Consider the following 14,086-nt stretch of genomic DNA (forward strand, 5'->3'; position numbering starts at 1 on the left):
GAATGACGTTATCGTCTGTCTTCTGCTCCACATTTCACCTCCACAGCTCTGAAGGGAAAGTAATTGTTTGCCTTGTTTATCATCATTGAATTTTCTTTTCACCATGTATTTACTGCTGTACCTTTTTGATTCAAAGTTGTTTATTGTTTCACATTTTCTCCCATTTCCTCTCAATTTAGACTGGCAATTATCCTATGTGATCTGGTGTTTGCCGCTGCTAACTTAGTCCGTTAGCCTGTAGAGCCTTTCAACATAATAGTATGAAGCTAAAGCTATTTTTTTTTACATGTCTCTTCTTGAATCTTGTGGTCTCTTTAACCCTGAATGGGCTCACAGTCTGAATTACATGTAGTGCCTGGCTGTGCTAGAAATAGTGCTACTGAAATTTCACTGGGTCAGTGGAGTAATGTGCTTTCTTCTGTGCTGCCATAGTGAGCTTTAGATGTAAAAGTAGATATAAATTATACCTCTGACACTCTGGTTCTCTGTATATTCATGTATTGTCTCAGAGCTTGTTGGAAAATAGCAGTTCTCAGTTGTTTTCTATATGAAAATCAATGACTGAACTCAGTCGAGGTTGTAAAGCCTTTTAGCTCCTGTGCCATAATACCAGAGGGGCATCTTGAGACCGCTTTATCTGACCTCCCTGAAGTCACTCAGAGCTGCGGATTTCCCTCCACAAGTCTGCAGCTACTTAGATCTATTTTAAGAGTCACTGGTCAGGACATACAGAGCAGAGACTGGCCATATTTTTGGCTTATGCTACATTGCAGAGTACTTAATGTACTTGAAATCTCCAGAATTGGATCATCACTGTACTCTGGAGTTGCGGTACAGTCTTGACATCAACATTAAATTTATGTATTTAAAGAGCAATCAACCAAATCTAAGATTCTTTACATTTGGATCACCCTGGTATTTATATTTTACTCTTAGCTAATAGTAACATGCACACCATAAGCACAATTTATTATTTTATTTCTAGAATAGACTTGAATACAGTCACAGAACTCTGTCAGTAAGAGAAGAGTCAGGCTAAGTAATATTGCTGTTTTATATCAATTTATGATAAAATGGGACGTATCTGATCCCCTGGGCTCTGCTGTGTACCAACAGCATGGCAGCTGCACACTGGCTTTTCACTGGGACAAGAACCAAAAAGCATATTGACTGCTTGAGTGAATACAGAGCTGTAATCAGAAGCACCACCTTTTATTACATGTGTCCTCTAAACCACTAAACTACACCCACCCATTGTTTAACTTGACATTTCAAGTGGGATGACATTGTGAGGACATTTGTTTAGCATGACACTACACTGAAAATGTGTGCTCTTCCAATTAGTTAATGTGACATAAATATATAAAGCATCATTTGTTTAGCACCTAATGTTGACGTGCATGTTAAACAGACTGAGTTTGGGTGGATAGTAAATGTATTTGCAGAAAACAAATTACTTAAGTTCCCAGATCAGTGAACACACACCAGGTGCAACTATCTATACACTGAAAAGAACAGATGTGATTTATTAATATCTGCTCAGTTTCACTGCTCTCATGTGTGTTCATACACAGTTTGTCTTTGCACCAACCCCCTCGCTTTGTCTCTAGCTGTAACAAGTAATTATCTTTCCAATATCCAATCATATCACTTACTCTGCTTGATAATTTTTCTGTCATCCTACAAACACGTTTCTCCTTGGTTCGGTGCATCGTCTTTATCGAATCAGTTCACCGTGTGCAGCTGAGGAACAGTAATAAATAGAGTTGTTGTCAGAGAACACCTAAGCTGTGAGCGTTTCAAATGTGGGAAAAAAATGATGAATTGTCACTTTATTAATTGTATCCTTCATTCCCACCAGAGAATTTCATTTCTCCCCTGTCCTTTAACATTTTACTGTACTTGTTTTTGTGTTTTTCAAAATGTCTTGTTAATGTTGTCATTCAAAGACATCTTTAGGTAACTATTACATTTTTTTACCTCATTAAAGTCTCCATATGTTTTTTTTGTTTGTTTTTATTGCTTGAAGACATAATTTCTAGCAAAATAAGCAGTCAACACCATGGCTAAGCATTTTCAGCTTGAAAATGCAGTGTACTAATGTCATTGTCACAAACATTATTTGAGACAGCCAATAGTTTCGTACATTGCAAACATAAGGAATCAGTCACGTCAACATGTAGGATAGAGCCATTTCTTATTGGAGAAAAAAGTAATGGACTGCCGTTTCAGTATTCACATTTTGTAAATGTGACAAAATTTTGTCTCATTGTTTTTGATGTTGCATTATCTTTTGTCTTTAGCCTTCATGGTGCTCATATTTGTGGCGCTCTCTGTTTTTCTCTGTGACTTGATGGAAGCAACGCTGTACAGGTGTACCTTCAGTCTCTTCACCTCTGTGTCCTCTTGTAACAGAATGAATATTACTGTAGGTTAGACTTTCTCTGGAAGAACAAGTTCAAGAAGGAGTGCGAGGAGATTGAAACCATGGAGAACCTCAACCGGGTTCTCCTTGAGAATGTCCTGCCTGCACATGTTGCAGAACACTTCTTGGCACGCAACTGGAAGAATGAGGTTGGCACTGATTATGTTTTCCTGTCATTACAGCATGTAATTTGTGTGTAAAATTATGCGCATTCTGTTTTGAGAAATGGCTGAAAAAAACGATGTACAGTAGTTACATAGAGGTCTTTTAGTACCTGTGGCTATGCCAAGGTCTGTTCCATTCATTATCTTGAATAACGCATAGTAAAAAGAGCATACCTCGAGCATGTATAATTCAGAAATGTATGCAGAGAAATGCACAGTATGCAAATGCACAATGTAAAGGTACATAAAGCACTTCATGGTACGAGTAACCAGAGACATTTTTGGCTGTTTTTAATGTATCTGGGACTAAAATTAATGTTGTAATTTCCTGGAAATTACACTTTTTAAATGCAACTGACACTGGGAGTATTTAAGTGATTAATTTTGATGAGAAAACAGTGGGAGAGTTTGCTAACTCGCTTGTGTGACTCATTTATCAATTATGCCGTTCATAACTCTCAATCCTGTTATATTACTTTTCACCATGCCAGCTGTGAAAAGTAAAGTTTCACATCTGTGGAAGTTTAGATGATGTTGTTTCCTGGGGATCATGTGAGTTTAAATGGGGATGCAGAAAATAGGGATGCTTCAAAAATTCTCAACGACGAGTCAGCAAATGACTCTATTACTGCTGTTGAACAGAATCCAAGAACAAGTTGCTGGTCTAATGGATTTTAGAGCAACCGTTATTTGGATGGTGGTTTGGATGATTTGCCTCCTTCCATTTTCTGTCATGTTTATCACTCCTGTTATGTCTGCCTGTGCAGTGTGAAGCTGTTTTCACTGAACAGTAGTGTCAAGTATACATAAGGCTGTCTATATGCAGAAAACTTGCATTTAATCTAGATCTAACGTTTGTCTATCAGAATTATATTGTCTGTTTCCTCGGTGTAAAAATCTGTGGTTTCTCAAATTTTTTTTGTCAATTTTTAAACGGCAGTTTAAAACTTTTTTTTTTCGCAGCTGTCCAAGCTAACATTTGTATTTTGTCTACTGCTGTCTTTTGTCATGCAGGATCTTTACCACCAGTCCTATGACCTGGTTTGTGTCATGTTTGCCTCCATCCCAGACTTTAAAGAGTTCTACACTGAGTCTGACGTCAACAAAGAAGGATTAGAGTGCCTCAGGCTCCTCAATGAAATCATTGCTGACTTTGATGAGGTGAATAATCCTCTGTCTTGGAACTGTCAAAACATCCTACATGTGCAACACAAATATTAGACACAAACTGTGAGATTTTATCAGTAGGCTGCAGCTTTCCTCATAGCTTATGATTGAACACTGTGCTTTATGCAAGCCACAACCTCTTGTAATGATAATGGGAAATTCGGAGAGGCTTTTACTGGCAGACAAATGGCAGAGGAAAATAGTAATGCTTTTACAGATAAATACAATTAGGTAGAAGAAAATGGATGTATATGCATCTTCTAAAAATGAAAGCATGAAGTTTTACATTTTGCCTTAAATTCTGTATTATTTGTTTTAGCTGTTGTGTGGATTGTGTTTCTGTGTGTAGTTGCTTTCAAAACCTAAATTCAGTGGTGTGGAAAAGATCAAGACCATTGGCAGCACTTACATGGCTGCTACTGGGCTAAACGTATCTCCTGGGCCTGAATACACATCTCAGGTGGGTTCATTGCACACAAAGACGGATCTTTATTTTAATTTTTTTTTAAGACATTGAAGCACTTAAATTTATATTCATTATGTATGCGTAACATCAACAACATTTTCTGGAAATGAATGTGCTACTTGTTGTGTTCTTATTCTTTCAGGAGCATGACAGGCAGTACATGCACATAGGGACCATGGTAGAGTTTGCATTTGCCTTAGTGGGGAAGCTGGATGTCATCAACAAACACTCCTTCAATGACTTCAAACTCCGAGTTGGTAAGTTGCGTAGAAAAGTATGTATCCCTGAGCATTCACCCCCATTTTTACTAAAAAGAAAAATAGTGTGCAGCACATAGTAAGTCAACAATTATGTGCCTGCACAGAAGACAGAACAGGCAAGAAGCTACCATTTATTTTTGTAGCTGTGGTATTTTTATCTGAAAATCATTTACATGGTTTGAACTCTAAGGCTTTAAGCTTTCAAAAGATGCATCATTGAAACAATGCTCCCAAGATACAGTAGAAGAATTTTCACTCTTTTTTACTTCTTTAACCCCTAAACACTGATGAGTGTTTAGGGGTTAAAGGAAAAACCTGAATATATGTGTGGAGAAACAAATAACAAATGCAGATTCTATCACACAGGTGCACTGCATGGTGCAATCAAGCAGTTAACAGTTAAAGCAGTTAATTAATAATTTAGCAGTTAAATTATGCTCTGGTATGCTTAGAAGTGCTGGACAATCTTAAGCCATAAAAAGTGAAAAATTCACTCCAGGGCCTCCTGTCAAGAAGCATCACCACATTATGATGCTGCCACCACCATGCTTCACTGGGGGGGTGGTGTGTTTGTGATGATGTGCAGTATTTGATGTTGGCAAAACATAGCATCTAGTCTGATTACCAAAGAGCTCAATTTTGGTCGCCTTAGGCCAAAGAACCTTCTTCCAGTTGACTTTAGTTGCCCACAAGCCTTCTGGTGAACTCTAGTGTAGATTTAATATGAGCTTTCTGTTTACCACTCTCCTATAAAGAACATGCAGCAATTGTTGTATGCACACTCTGTCCAAGCTCAGCTGCTAAAGCTTGTAACTTCTTTCAGAGGAGTCGTAGGTGTCTTGGTCGCTTCCCTCACTTTCTTGTCTCTTTCTTGTACAGTCATTATTTGGCGGTGTGCTTGAGGCAGATTTAACATGCACCGCATCCCTTCTTAATAATGGATTTATCTGTATTCTAAGGGATATTTTGTGACTTGGGAAATTTTCTTGTATCTATCCTCAGACCCGTGTTTTTTTTAAAGACCTGTTTATGGAGTTGCATGGAGTGTCTTCTTAGTGTAGTTATATCCAGGATTAGTGATCCACCAGTGACTGGAACACCAGATGCAGGTGTCTTTAAGCCCACATGTGTGCACATTTTATTTTTGTATTTGAATGCAATTTTTAAAAGTTATGCACTTTGAATTCATCATTCACCTGTCTGCCTTTACCGATCACATGTGAGAATGGAAATTAAGTGCTCTAAATAAACCACTCAGCAGAGGGGAATTAACTTCGTTCTTATCTGTCTGACATTAAAATGCAGTAGACAACAATATTCCTACTTTTGGATGAGAGTTTTCAGCCCCTCTTGATTTGTTCTGTTTTGCCAGAAATAATATATTGTTCTGTTTACAATCACATAACCTGAATTTTTGCACATACCAGGATTTATTTGAAAGAAGTATTTGAATATAAATGTTATCCTTCATTGTACAAACATAGACTGGTGGCCTTTTATGCATCTATTCTTTTTTCTTTTTTGGGTGCGCCAGTGTAGTATTTTTGTTTTGTTTTGTTTTGACGATGACATTAGCATAGAGAAATGCACAGAAGTCTAAATAACAAGAAAATAACATTCATGTATGCAGAAAGACATACGTAGGAAAGCAGGCATGCAGGTCCCAGCTCCCTGCGTGAAGTAAGAGCCAGAGTTCGTTACCTTCAACCTGTCTATGAAGATCTCAGCATGGGATGCTCCATTAACTCAGCAGTGTGCATGTGTGCAACTGTACATCCCTGCTGTTTACAGACGGGGCCTAAAATGCTCCATCAGACAGGGATACGAGTTCCCCCCCACTGGGACTGGACAGAAGCAGTGGCTGTGTGCCTGTGTGTGCTTCCCGTGCACTTGTGCAGATTGCAATTTCCAACAATCTGGAGATTGGCTCAGAAGCTCGAGCGAAGAGCAGCCCAGTGTCATTTCAGTGCTGTGAAAAGCTCCAGAGCCTGCTTAGCAGAGGTGCTGAGAGTATTGGGGATTAAGAGTTCAGCCGCATTTAGCTTCCACTTCATCTCATGTTCTGATGAAATCTTGTGAAAAGCTCTGTTTATTTTGAAAGCAGCAGGTTTCCTGCTGAAGGTTTTTCTGAGCTGCACTCAATAATTAATCAGTAACATCAAAAATTGATTTGAATACATCACTAACAAGTGTGACATCAGAAATGGTAACAAAATAACAGTTTTATTATATGCTTGTTGTCTGGTGTGGTTTTGCCTTATTTAGAATTGTGATATAGGTTATTACATATACATTTGACCATACTTGTGCATCACTTATAACTAAGATATAGAATTCTTGTTCTTTAAATTCTGGTAAATTTATTTATATACTTATTTATTCTATTTTAGATTTCTTTTTATACTTGAGTCCGGCAAAACCTCCATAATTTCATTTTAATGCTGGCAACAGTCATACAATGACAATAAAACCTCTCATGTCATTTGTCTAACAAACTGCAATTTTGTCAGAAAATGTCTCCATGTTCATATTGAAGAAATAATGCAGTAACAGATTCTGGAACATTTACTAATGATTTGTTTTCCTTTGTCAGGTATTAACCACGGTCCAGTCATAGCTGGAGTCATTGGGGCCCAGAAACCACAGTATGATATCTGGGGAAACACAGTGAATGTAGCCAGCAGGATGGACAGCACTGGGGTCCTGGGGAAAATACAGGTAAACAAAGGGTGATTTATGGGGATTGTTTACTTAGTTTTTACCAAATCCCATGAAAAGACATTGTCTGGGGAGCTTTTTTCCTTGTTTTACACACAAGCACTCACTAGAACACCAGATGTATTAAACAGCCGACACAAATTCAACAAATGCCTGACTAATCACCATTTCCAAAAAAACAAAACTAACAAAAAAATTCTAGCTATTTTCAGAAAGGCCCTTTTTTAAACCAGACACTTGGACTTGTAACAGGTAAAGCACAGGTTAAACTAATCTTGTCCTTTAAGTAACACTGCACATGACTCTTGTCGATTACGCAGACATTCAAGAAAAAAAAATGTTTGCACAGTTTTAAAGAATTATATCTTCCGAAAAAATGAATGGGGTTTGAGTGAGGAGACGGAGAAGGAACATGAGACAAGGATGAAACATTGTTGGTTCTGTTTGGATTTTTTTGTTGACAGTAACCTAAATGAAGAGCAACTCTAACACTGATTATTTCCAGTGATGAATTAAAAAACAAGCCCGTTGAATTCTGTGCATGGCTAAAACATCACATCACATTTCTTTCCGCGGACCAGCACGGCTCCTTCGTCATTGGTAGATATTTTAAATGCCAGTGCAGATCCAGAACTCTTATTCTTTCTGCATGTGCCTTTCATGGCAGTAAGGACATCTTATCATGTCAATATGATATGACATCTTCAGATCTTACATTGGCATCCTGTCTGAGCGCTGATAAGGTATAATGGCTTTTCACCTGCCTGGCGTGTCGCCGTGGCAATCATTGGGTCTTCAGAGGCCTGTATTACACTTCACAGCCTGGACACATTTGATGCAGCCATCTGCTATGCGGTGCGGCACAACTGCAGTGCTCTCAATTGCATTCCAAGATTGCTTGTTGATATTTTAAGATATATAGAAGGCAACATAAGAAATACAGAGTTCTTCCAAGGTAGCACAGATATTTCCCACCCTCTATTATTTTCACTCATATTTATTTCAGTGTTGTTTATATGTACGGCTTGTTTTTTTTTTTTAACTAGTCATCATATGCTTCTGTGTTCTCTGGAAGCTGCAGTGCTCTTTTGGTTTACAGCTCTCAGTTTACACATTGAAGTTTATGCATGAGCTGTGATGACTCACGGCCTTTTATTCTTACAATCCTTTAAGAAAAGATAAAGCAGAGGCATTGTTCGTTGCAGCTCCAGCTGACACACATATTTTGCTGTCATGTTGATAAAGGTTTGTTTTTTGTTGTGTTTTTAAAAATGTACATGCGTTTATAAAATAGTTCAAATTTGAAGAACTAAATTGAACATTTGTGCATGAGATACCTCCTCTGCATGATCAGCCACAATATTAAAACAAGTGAAGTGAATAACACTGAAATTCTCGTTCCAGTGCTGCCTGTCAAGGCAGAAAATGAACAGTCATTTCTTGAAGTTGATGCGTTGGAAGCAGGAAAAATAGGCGAGCATTAGAATCTGAAAGTCTATGCCATGGACCAAACTGTGGTGTCTAGATGAATGGTTTGTGGATTGTTCCCAGTATGCAGTGGCTCGTATCCAGCTAAAGCTGCTCCAGCGAAGGACGACCAGTGGCCTCATCAGCAGGATAATGAACCAGCTACACTGCTAATATTATTCAGGAATGGTTTGAGAAACATGACAAAGAGTTCAAGGTGTCGACTCAGCCTCCAGATTTCCCAAATCTCAGTCCTTTCAAAGAACTGTGGCGATGTGCTGGGAAAAACAAATCCAATCCATTACAGTACTTACAGGGCATCTTGATGCCTGATTAGCCTCTCAGATCAGGTCAGAGCTATTTTGGCAGCATTATGGTGGGAGAGCTGCACTATATTAGGCAGGCGGTTTTAGTGTTGTGGCTTAGACTACATATTTAATTAAAGTTTAGTCCAAGCAGTAATACAACACTAAAATCTCAAAAGTGCTGTAAATCTTTACTCTTCAGATGTTTTTAGAATAAAGCTAACACATTTTTAAATGAGGCCAATGCCAAGAGCTTGATTTAGAGAAGTCTGACAATACAGATGATGACCTAAAATGCATCTTGTTGAATATGAGTGAATGTCTGAGGAAAACATTCTGAAAAGCATCAGGCAAGTCACAGGTTAAGTGTACATATTTCTATTTATAGTTGAATAAACAAGTCTAGTATATGTTCCCATTAGAAATTAATACAAGTTTATATTTTCTGTAAAGAGAAGGAGAGTTGGGTGCTTTAGCAGAGCTTATTATTCTCAAAAATTAATTTCAAATTTGGAAATTGTTATCCAGTTTAAATCCTGATTTTTTTTTTTTTTTTTTTGCAAATATACAACAAAAGACTGCAGCAACATAGCAGGAAGTCTGTTCTCCCCCCCACGGATGGCTCAATATCTATGCCTGCAAGGACTTACTCCAGTCATGTAAGATAAGCAAAATGGGCATTACCTGTCTTGTTCTCCCTGCAGGTGACGGAGGAGACGAGTCGCATCCTTCTGACTCTGGGCTACATGTGCTCCTGTAGAGGAATCATCAATGTCAAGGGCAAAGGAGAGCTCAAGACCTTCTTTGTGCACACAGAGATGACTCGCTCGCTGTCCCAAGGGAATGTAATGCCGTAAGAGTCTTTGGGAATCTTCTGAATTTACACAGGCATGAAGAACAGACTTTCATTTCAGATGGAGGAGGTTTGATCTTCTCAGTTTTGATGTAACAGAAATGATGTGAGACAAGAAAGAATCTGGGCTGCAAGGAGGAGAAAATCTGAGTTTAGTGTTTCATTGCAAATTACCTATGCCACAGCTGTAGTATACATTTTGTCACTTATGTAATTGTAAGTGTAGCATGTACAGCAAGTAGGCAGTAACCCCTGAAAATATATTGTAATTTGAATGTTAGAGCTGGAAAATCCATAGTGGCACAAGTCAGCCAGATGTAATAACGAACAAGTTCAGTCAGAGAGAATCTCAAATGATCCAGATCGGTTTTCTGACTCTGCTTCGGGCGGTTTCTGGCAGTCACCTTAACATAGAAACACCGGCTTCAGCCAGGTGCACCCAAACAAATTTGACTCACTTTACAGGACACGGTACATTTTGGATTGCAAATAATGTGCAGCAAGAAGTAGAAAAACAGATTGCATGGCAACAGTTTTCATCAGAGCGTCCAAAAGATAATTTCAGCTGGTGCTATGAATAAAATGAAGTTTGCGTCCCTCCAACTCAACCAAATGTTTAGAGAAATACAAAAGACCACAGATTAAAGATCTGATATGAAAATTAAAGCAGGGGATGGTACAATAGAGAGGAAAACATGACCACTGTTGCAAAGGTGAGATGTGTCTTTATTAGAATAACACACAACTGGTGTACATAACTCCATCAACCTTGTTAGAAGCACGAAGTCTTGGATGTATTTTACAGGTGGTCTAGGACTATAAAAGGAAAAACACTAAAGAATCTATGAATATATTCTGATATTCATGCAGGGCCAGGTTTTCCAAAACTGTCTTTACACTTTTATCATCTTTCCTATTGTTTATGACGAAGATAAAGATTAGTCAGAAGTCAGCGGTCAGATGCATAGATAATCTATGTTTGTCATTTTCTGATATCTATCAAATGATTTGTGGTGAAAATGTGCACACTTTAGACACTTTACACTGGGCATACAGAGTTTCTAGAGCTGCAGGGTAAATAAGGAGATGAAATTTAGGACAATGCACCAAATCTTTTTCAAAACATTTGTTCTTTTTTCTGTGATTGAGGTATTTTTTACATCTACATAGTTATCTGCAAAAGCTAATTTAGTTTAATCTGGAATTGATGTTTGAATGATTAACATTATCCTCAACTGTGGAATATGTGCAAAGTGCCACGATCATCTCTCTTTTGTAAAGATGAGTGAGTGATCACTGTACCTAAGCCTAGCTCCACAGTGACTGAGATTTATAAAACAAAACCAGGCATATATATGGATATATAAATCTGAAAAAGTGGGCATACACTGTTTTCTGCATCTGATCCCTGGTGTACAGATTTAGAAAACATGTTTTAGTAAAACAACTGGATACAAAGGAATGAAAGATGATGTGAGTGTCAAGATTTTGGGAAATCCAGACCTGATCAGTGTACAGGGTAGCTTTAGAGTGCATATGGTACTGTGGTTTTGTAAAAAAGAAAATACTACCAAAAAAGTGTTTTGATGTTTTGATGATGCCATTGTTTTTTGTAAAAACTCAATTAAAATTTATATGTATTTAAATTCTACAGACTTTTATTTACTTGCATCATTCTTTAAAAAAATGATAAAGTCAGGGCGTATTAACATGACGGGATGGCAGGACAATGAAAATATACTGATACACTGTACAAGGTGTGAGGAAAAAGCTCTGGGACTGTTCATGGAACACATGCATAAAACAGGTAACTCACAATTAAGCAAGATGCAATAAGTCTCATGTGTTAGGAGTTACAATGTAACTGTGTTATATGTTTTTTGACAATTGATAGGTTGACATTTATGAATTCTCCATGGTCTGCAAACTGGAGCAGAGAAGAAAACAGCAAGTTGTATGCCAGTCTGTGGTCCAGGATGAGGAAACCACCAAGTTGAGCATCATCACTGGTATTGAGAGGTGGGTCTGCGGTTACCATGGATGGAAGAAATATCAAGCATGAGGTCAGGAGTGCAGGAGGAGCTTGTTGTTTTCTATCAGGAATCATCTGCCAATACAGAGTTCTACTTTAACATCCTGACATGAGGGACAACAGTCAATGCATACAACTTCAGCTCCACAATCATGGCTCCGTATCCACTCAACTCGCTACGTTTTGGTCCTTGAAACTACTGCTTCCCCAAAATAAAATTAATTTTGATGGCTCATTCTGACAAAGTTTGGGAGATTCGGCGGTGTTCACAGATGGTGTTTGACATGTTCACACAGAGATCTCTCCAAGGATCAAACAAGTATTACAGATGGACAGGAAATTATATAGGCACAGTCTCAAAACGTTTCCAACACACCTTGTATTTATACTGTTCGGTCAACTTTAACGGAGCTGTGTGGAGCTTGTAAATTATACCAATCAAATAGGCTGATGATCAACATAATACAAACCCCACAACTACAATCTAGATCATAGTAAACATTTTCATTGCTCATTGCCCCCCTGGTGAGCAGATGCAATATGTCTGGACTTATCAAGGTCAGAGTTGAATCAGTCAGTGAAGCAGCACAAAATGGAGTTCAATTAAATCTCAATTTTAAATTTAAAGTACAAATGAATAAAATATGAGGATAGGCTCATTCAGGATGGTGATTAAATGACTGATGAACCCACTACTTTGATGTAAAATGAGAAATTCTGAAATAAACTGAGGGATTCTTTAATAATTTCAGAAATACTGTAGCTACTGCACAGTATTTCTGAAATTATTTCTGAGTCTGAGGACATTTACATGTGACCTTTAGCTGTCACAGTGCAGCTGTCTCTGCTTCGTCTGACCTCAAGCCAAACAAAAAACAGAGATGTTGTTTTCAAATGTGTTAAGTCCAGTTTAGACCTTGAGCTGACTGCACTAAATGCATTACTTGGCCTCAGCTCCTGACATTTACTGCACAGAAGTGTGTTATTCAGTCACTTGAACTGCTAAAGTGTGTCTCCTCTACACAGTTCTGTCAACAATTTATGAAATAAGACGTAACACCTTATCATTGTATGGAGCTGGATGTTTGACTTTCACTCTTTCTCTCCATGTAGAAATGCATGTTTAAAATACATACAGCCAGGGTGGCAGCTGTTTATCCTGCATGTGTCAGAACACTGCATGTGAGTGATAATAATCACTATATGTATCAGTGTTTGTCCACCTAAAGCAATCATTTGACATCACAGAGGAGTGCGACGCCTCGTAGGATCCAGTATTCTGGAGGAAGGGAGGTCTTCAGGTCTACAGCCGCAATACAATTCACATCTGTTCTGACGGGCTTCTTGTAGATTGGACAGGAATAGAGGCGGGAATCCTTCACACCTGCAGTGTAGAAAAGCGAAAAAATTCACTAAGCAGAGGGAGAAAATCTACACCAGAAACTGAACATTTTGGACGAAAACTGCTAGAAAACAGAGCAGCAGCTGGCAGAACTGTGTCTTAATTAAACATCCTTGTTAACTACACTATTTCAAATCACTGAAATATTTACGAGTGCCACTGGGACGCCCAGCTGTGTTCAACAAAACATCTGTTTTTATGAAGTCAAACTGCTCTAATCAGGCAAATAGCATGGGCTAGGTCCTTGTACTCTCTCTGTATCATTTTATTGCACTTTGATTTTTAGGCAGCCTGGTTAGCTATTAACCTGTCAGTCAGTTTCTTGAATGGTCCACATCAGCACAAAAAATCTTTTTCTCAGGCAAGCAAACACACCTCTTCACAGATGATACACAGAGGGTTGAAACTAATAGTTTGATGAGTGACAGTTAAGTAGAGCAGTTTCCTGAGGACTTGTGTCCCTCATTTGTATCTACATGCATTCACACACTCACAGATGCTCCTGCAACTACAGCACTTGTCTAGAGAAACATCCCTCCTCTGCACTCACACACAATCAAACCCAGCAGGATGCCTACTTGTGGGAAAAGCTGGGAGGGGAAATGGTTTAAATAAACCACATTAAGCGTATCAGTGGATCATTAATTCATTTCCCATGCAGCCTCGCTCGCAGGCGTCCATCCGAGCCTGTCTGTCTGCTGCCTGCCTGAATGTACTCTGGCCTCATCAAGTACAAACACTGTGCCACATACTGCTGCTCATCTATTCCCAGACAAAATAAATAGCACTTAGTCTGCTTGACATTTAAATGTTACATCCATCCAGGG

At 38.5% G+C, this 14,086-nt stretch overlaps 2 protein-coding genes across 2 annotated transcripts in view; one reads left to right on the forward strand and one right to left on the reverse strand.

Moving 5' to 3' along the window:
- The window catches only part of adcy2a (adenylate cyclase 2a), a 68,029-nt gene extending 56,553 nt beyond the window's left edge, over positions 1-11,476 (forward strand). The window contains exons 21-26 of the mRNA XM_023277568.2: positions 2,416-2,574; positions 3,604-3,750; positions 4,106-4,216; positions 4,365-4,479; positions 7,076-7,200; positions 9,677-11,476. Of these exons, the coding sequence (XP_023133336.1) occupies positions 2,416-2,574; positions 3,604-3,750; positions 4,106-4,216; positions 4,365-4,479; positions 7,076-7,200; positions 9,677-9,829 (810 nt within the window). The 3' untranslated portion in view covers positions 9,830-11,476. The remainder of the gene's footprint in view (positions 1-2,415; positions 2,575-3,603; positions 3,751-4,105; positions 4,217-4,364; positions 4,480-7,075; positions 7,201-9,676) is intronic.
- Positions 10,531-14,086, reverse strand: part of dnah5 (dynein, axonemal, heavy chain 5) — a 104,832-nt gene continuing 101,276 nt past the window's right edge. The window contains exon 88 of the mRNA XM_055013727.1: positions 10,531-13,241. Within this exon, the coding sequence (XP_054869702.1) occupies positions 13,090-13,241 (152 nt within the window). The 3' untranslated portion in view covers positions 10,531-13,089. The remainder of the gene's footprint in view (positions 13,242-14,086) is intronic.

The sequence above is a fragment of the Amphiprion ocellaris genome, chromosome 9 (assembly GCF_022539595.1).
Source record: "Amphiprion ocellaris isolate individual 3 ecotype Okinawa chromosome 9, ASM2253959v1, whole genome shotgun sequence".
Lineage (NCBI taxonomy): Eukaryota > Metazoa > Chordata > Actinopteri > Pomacentridae > Amphiprion > Amphiprion ocellaris.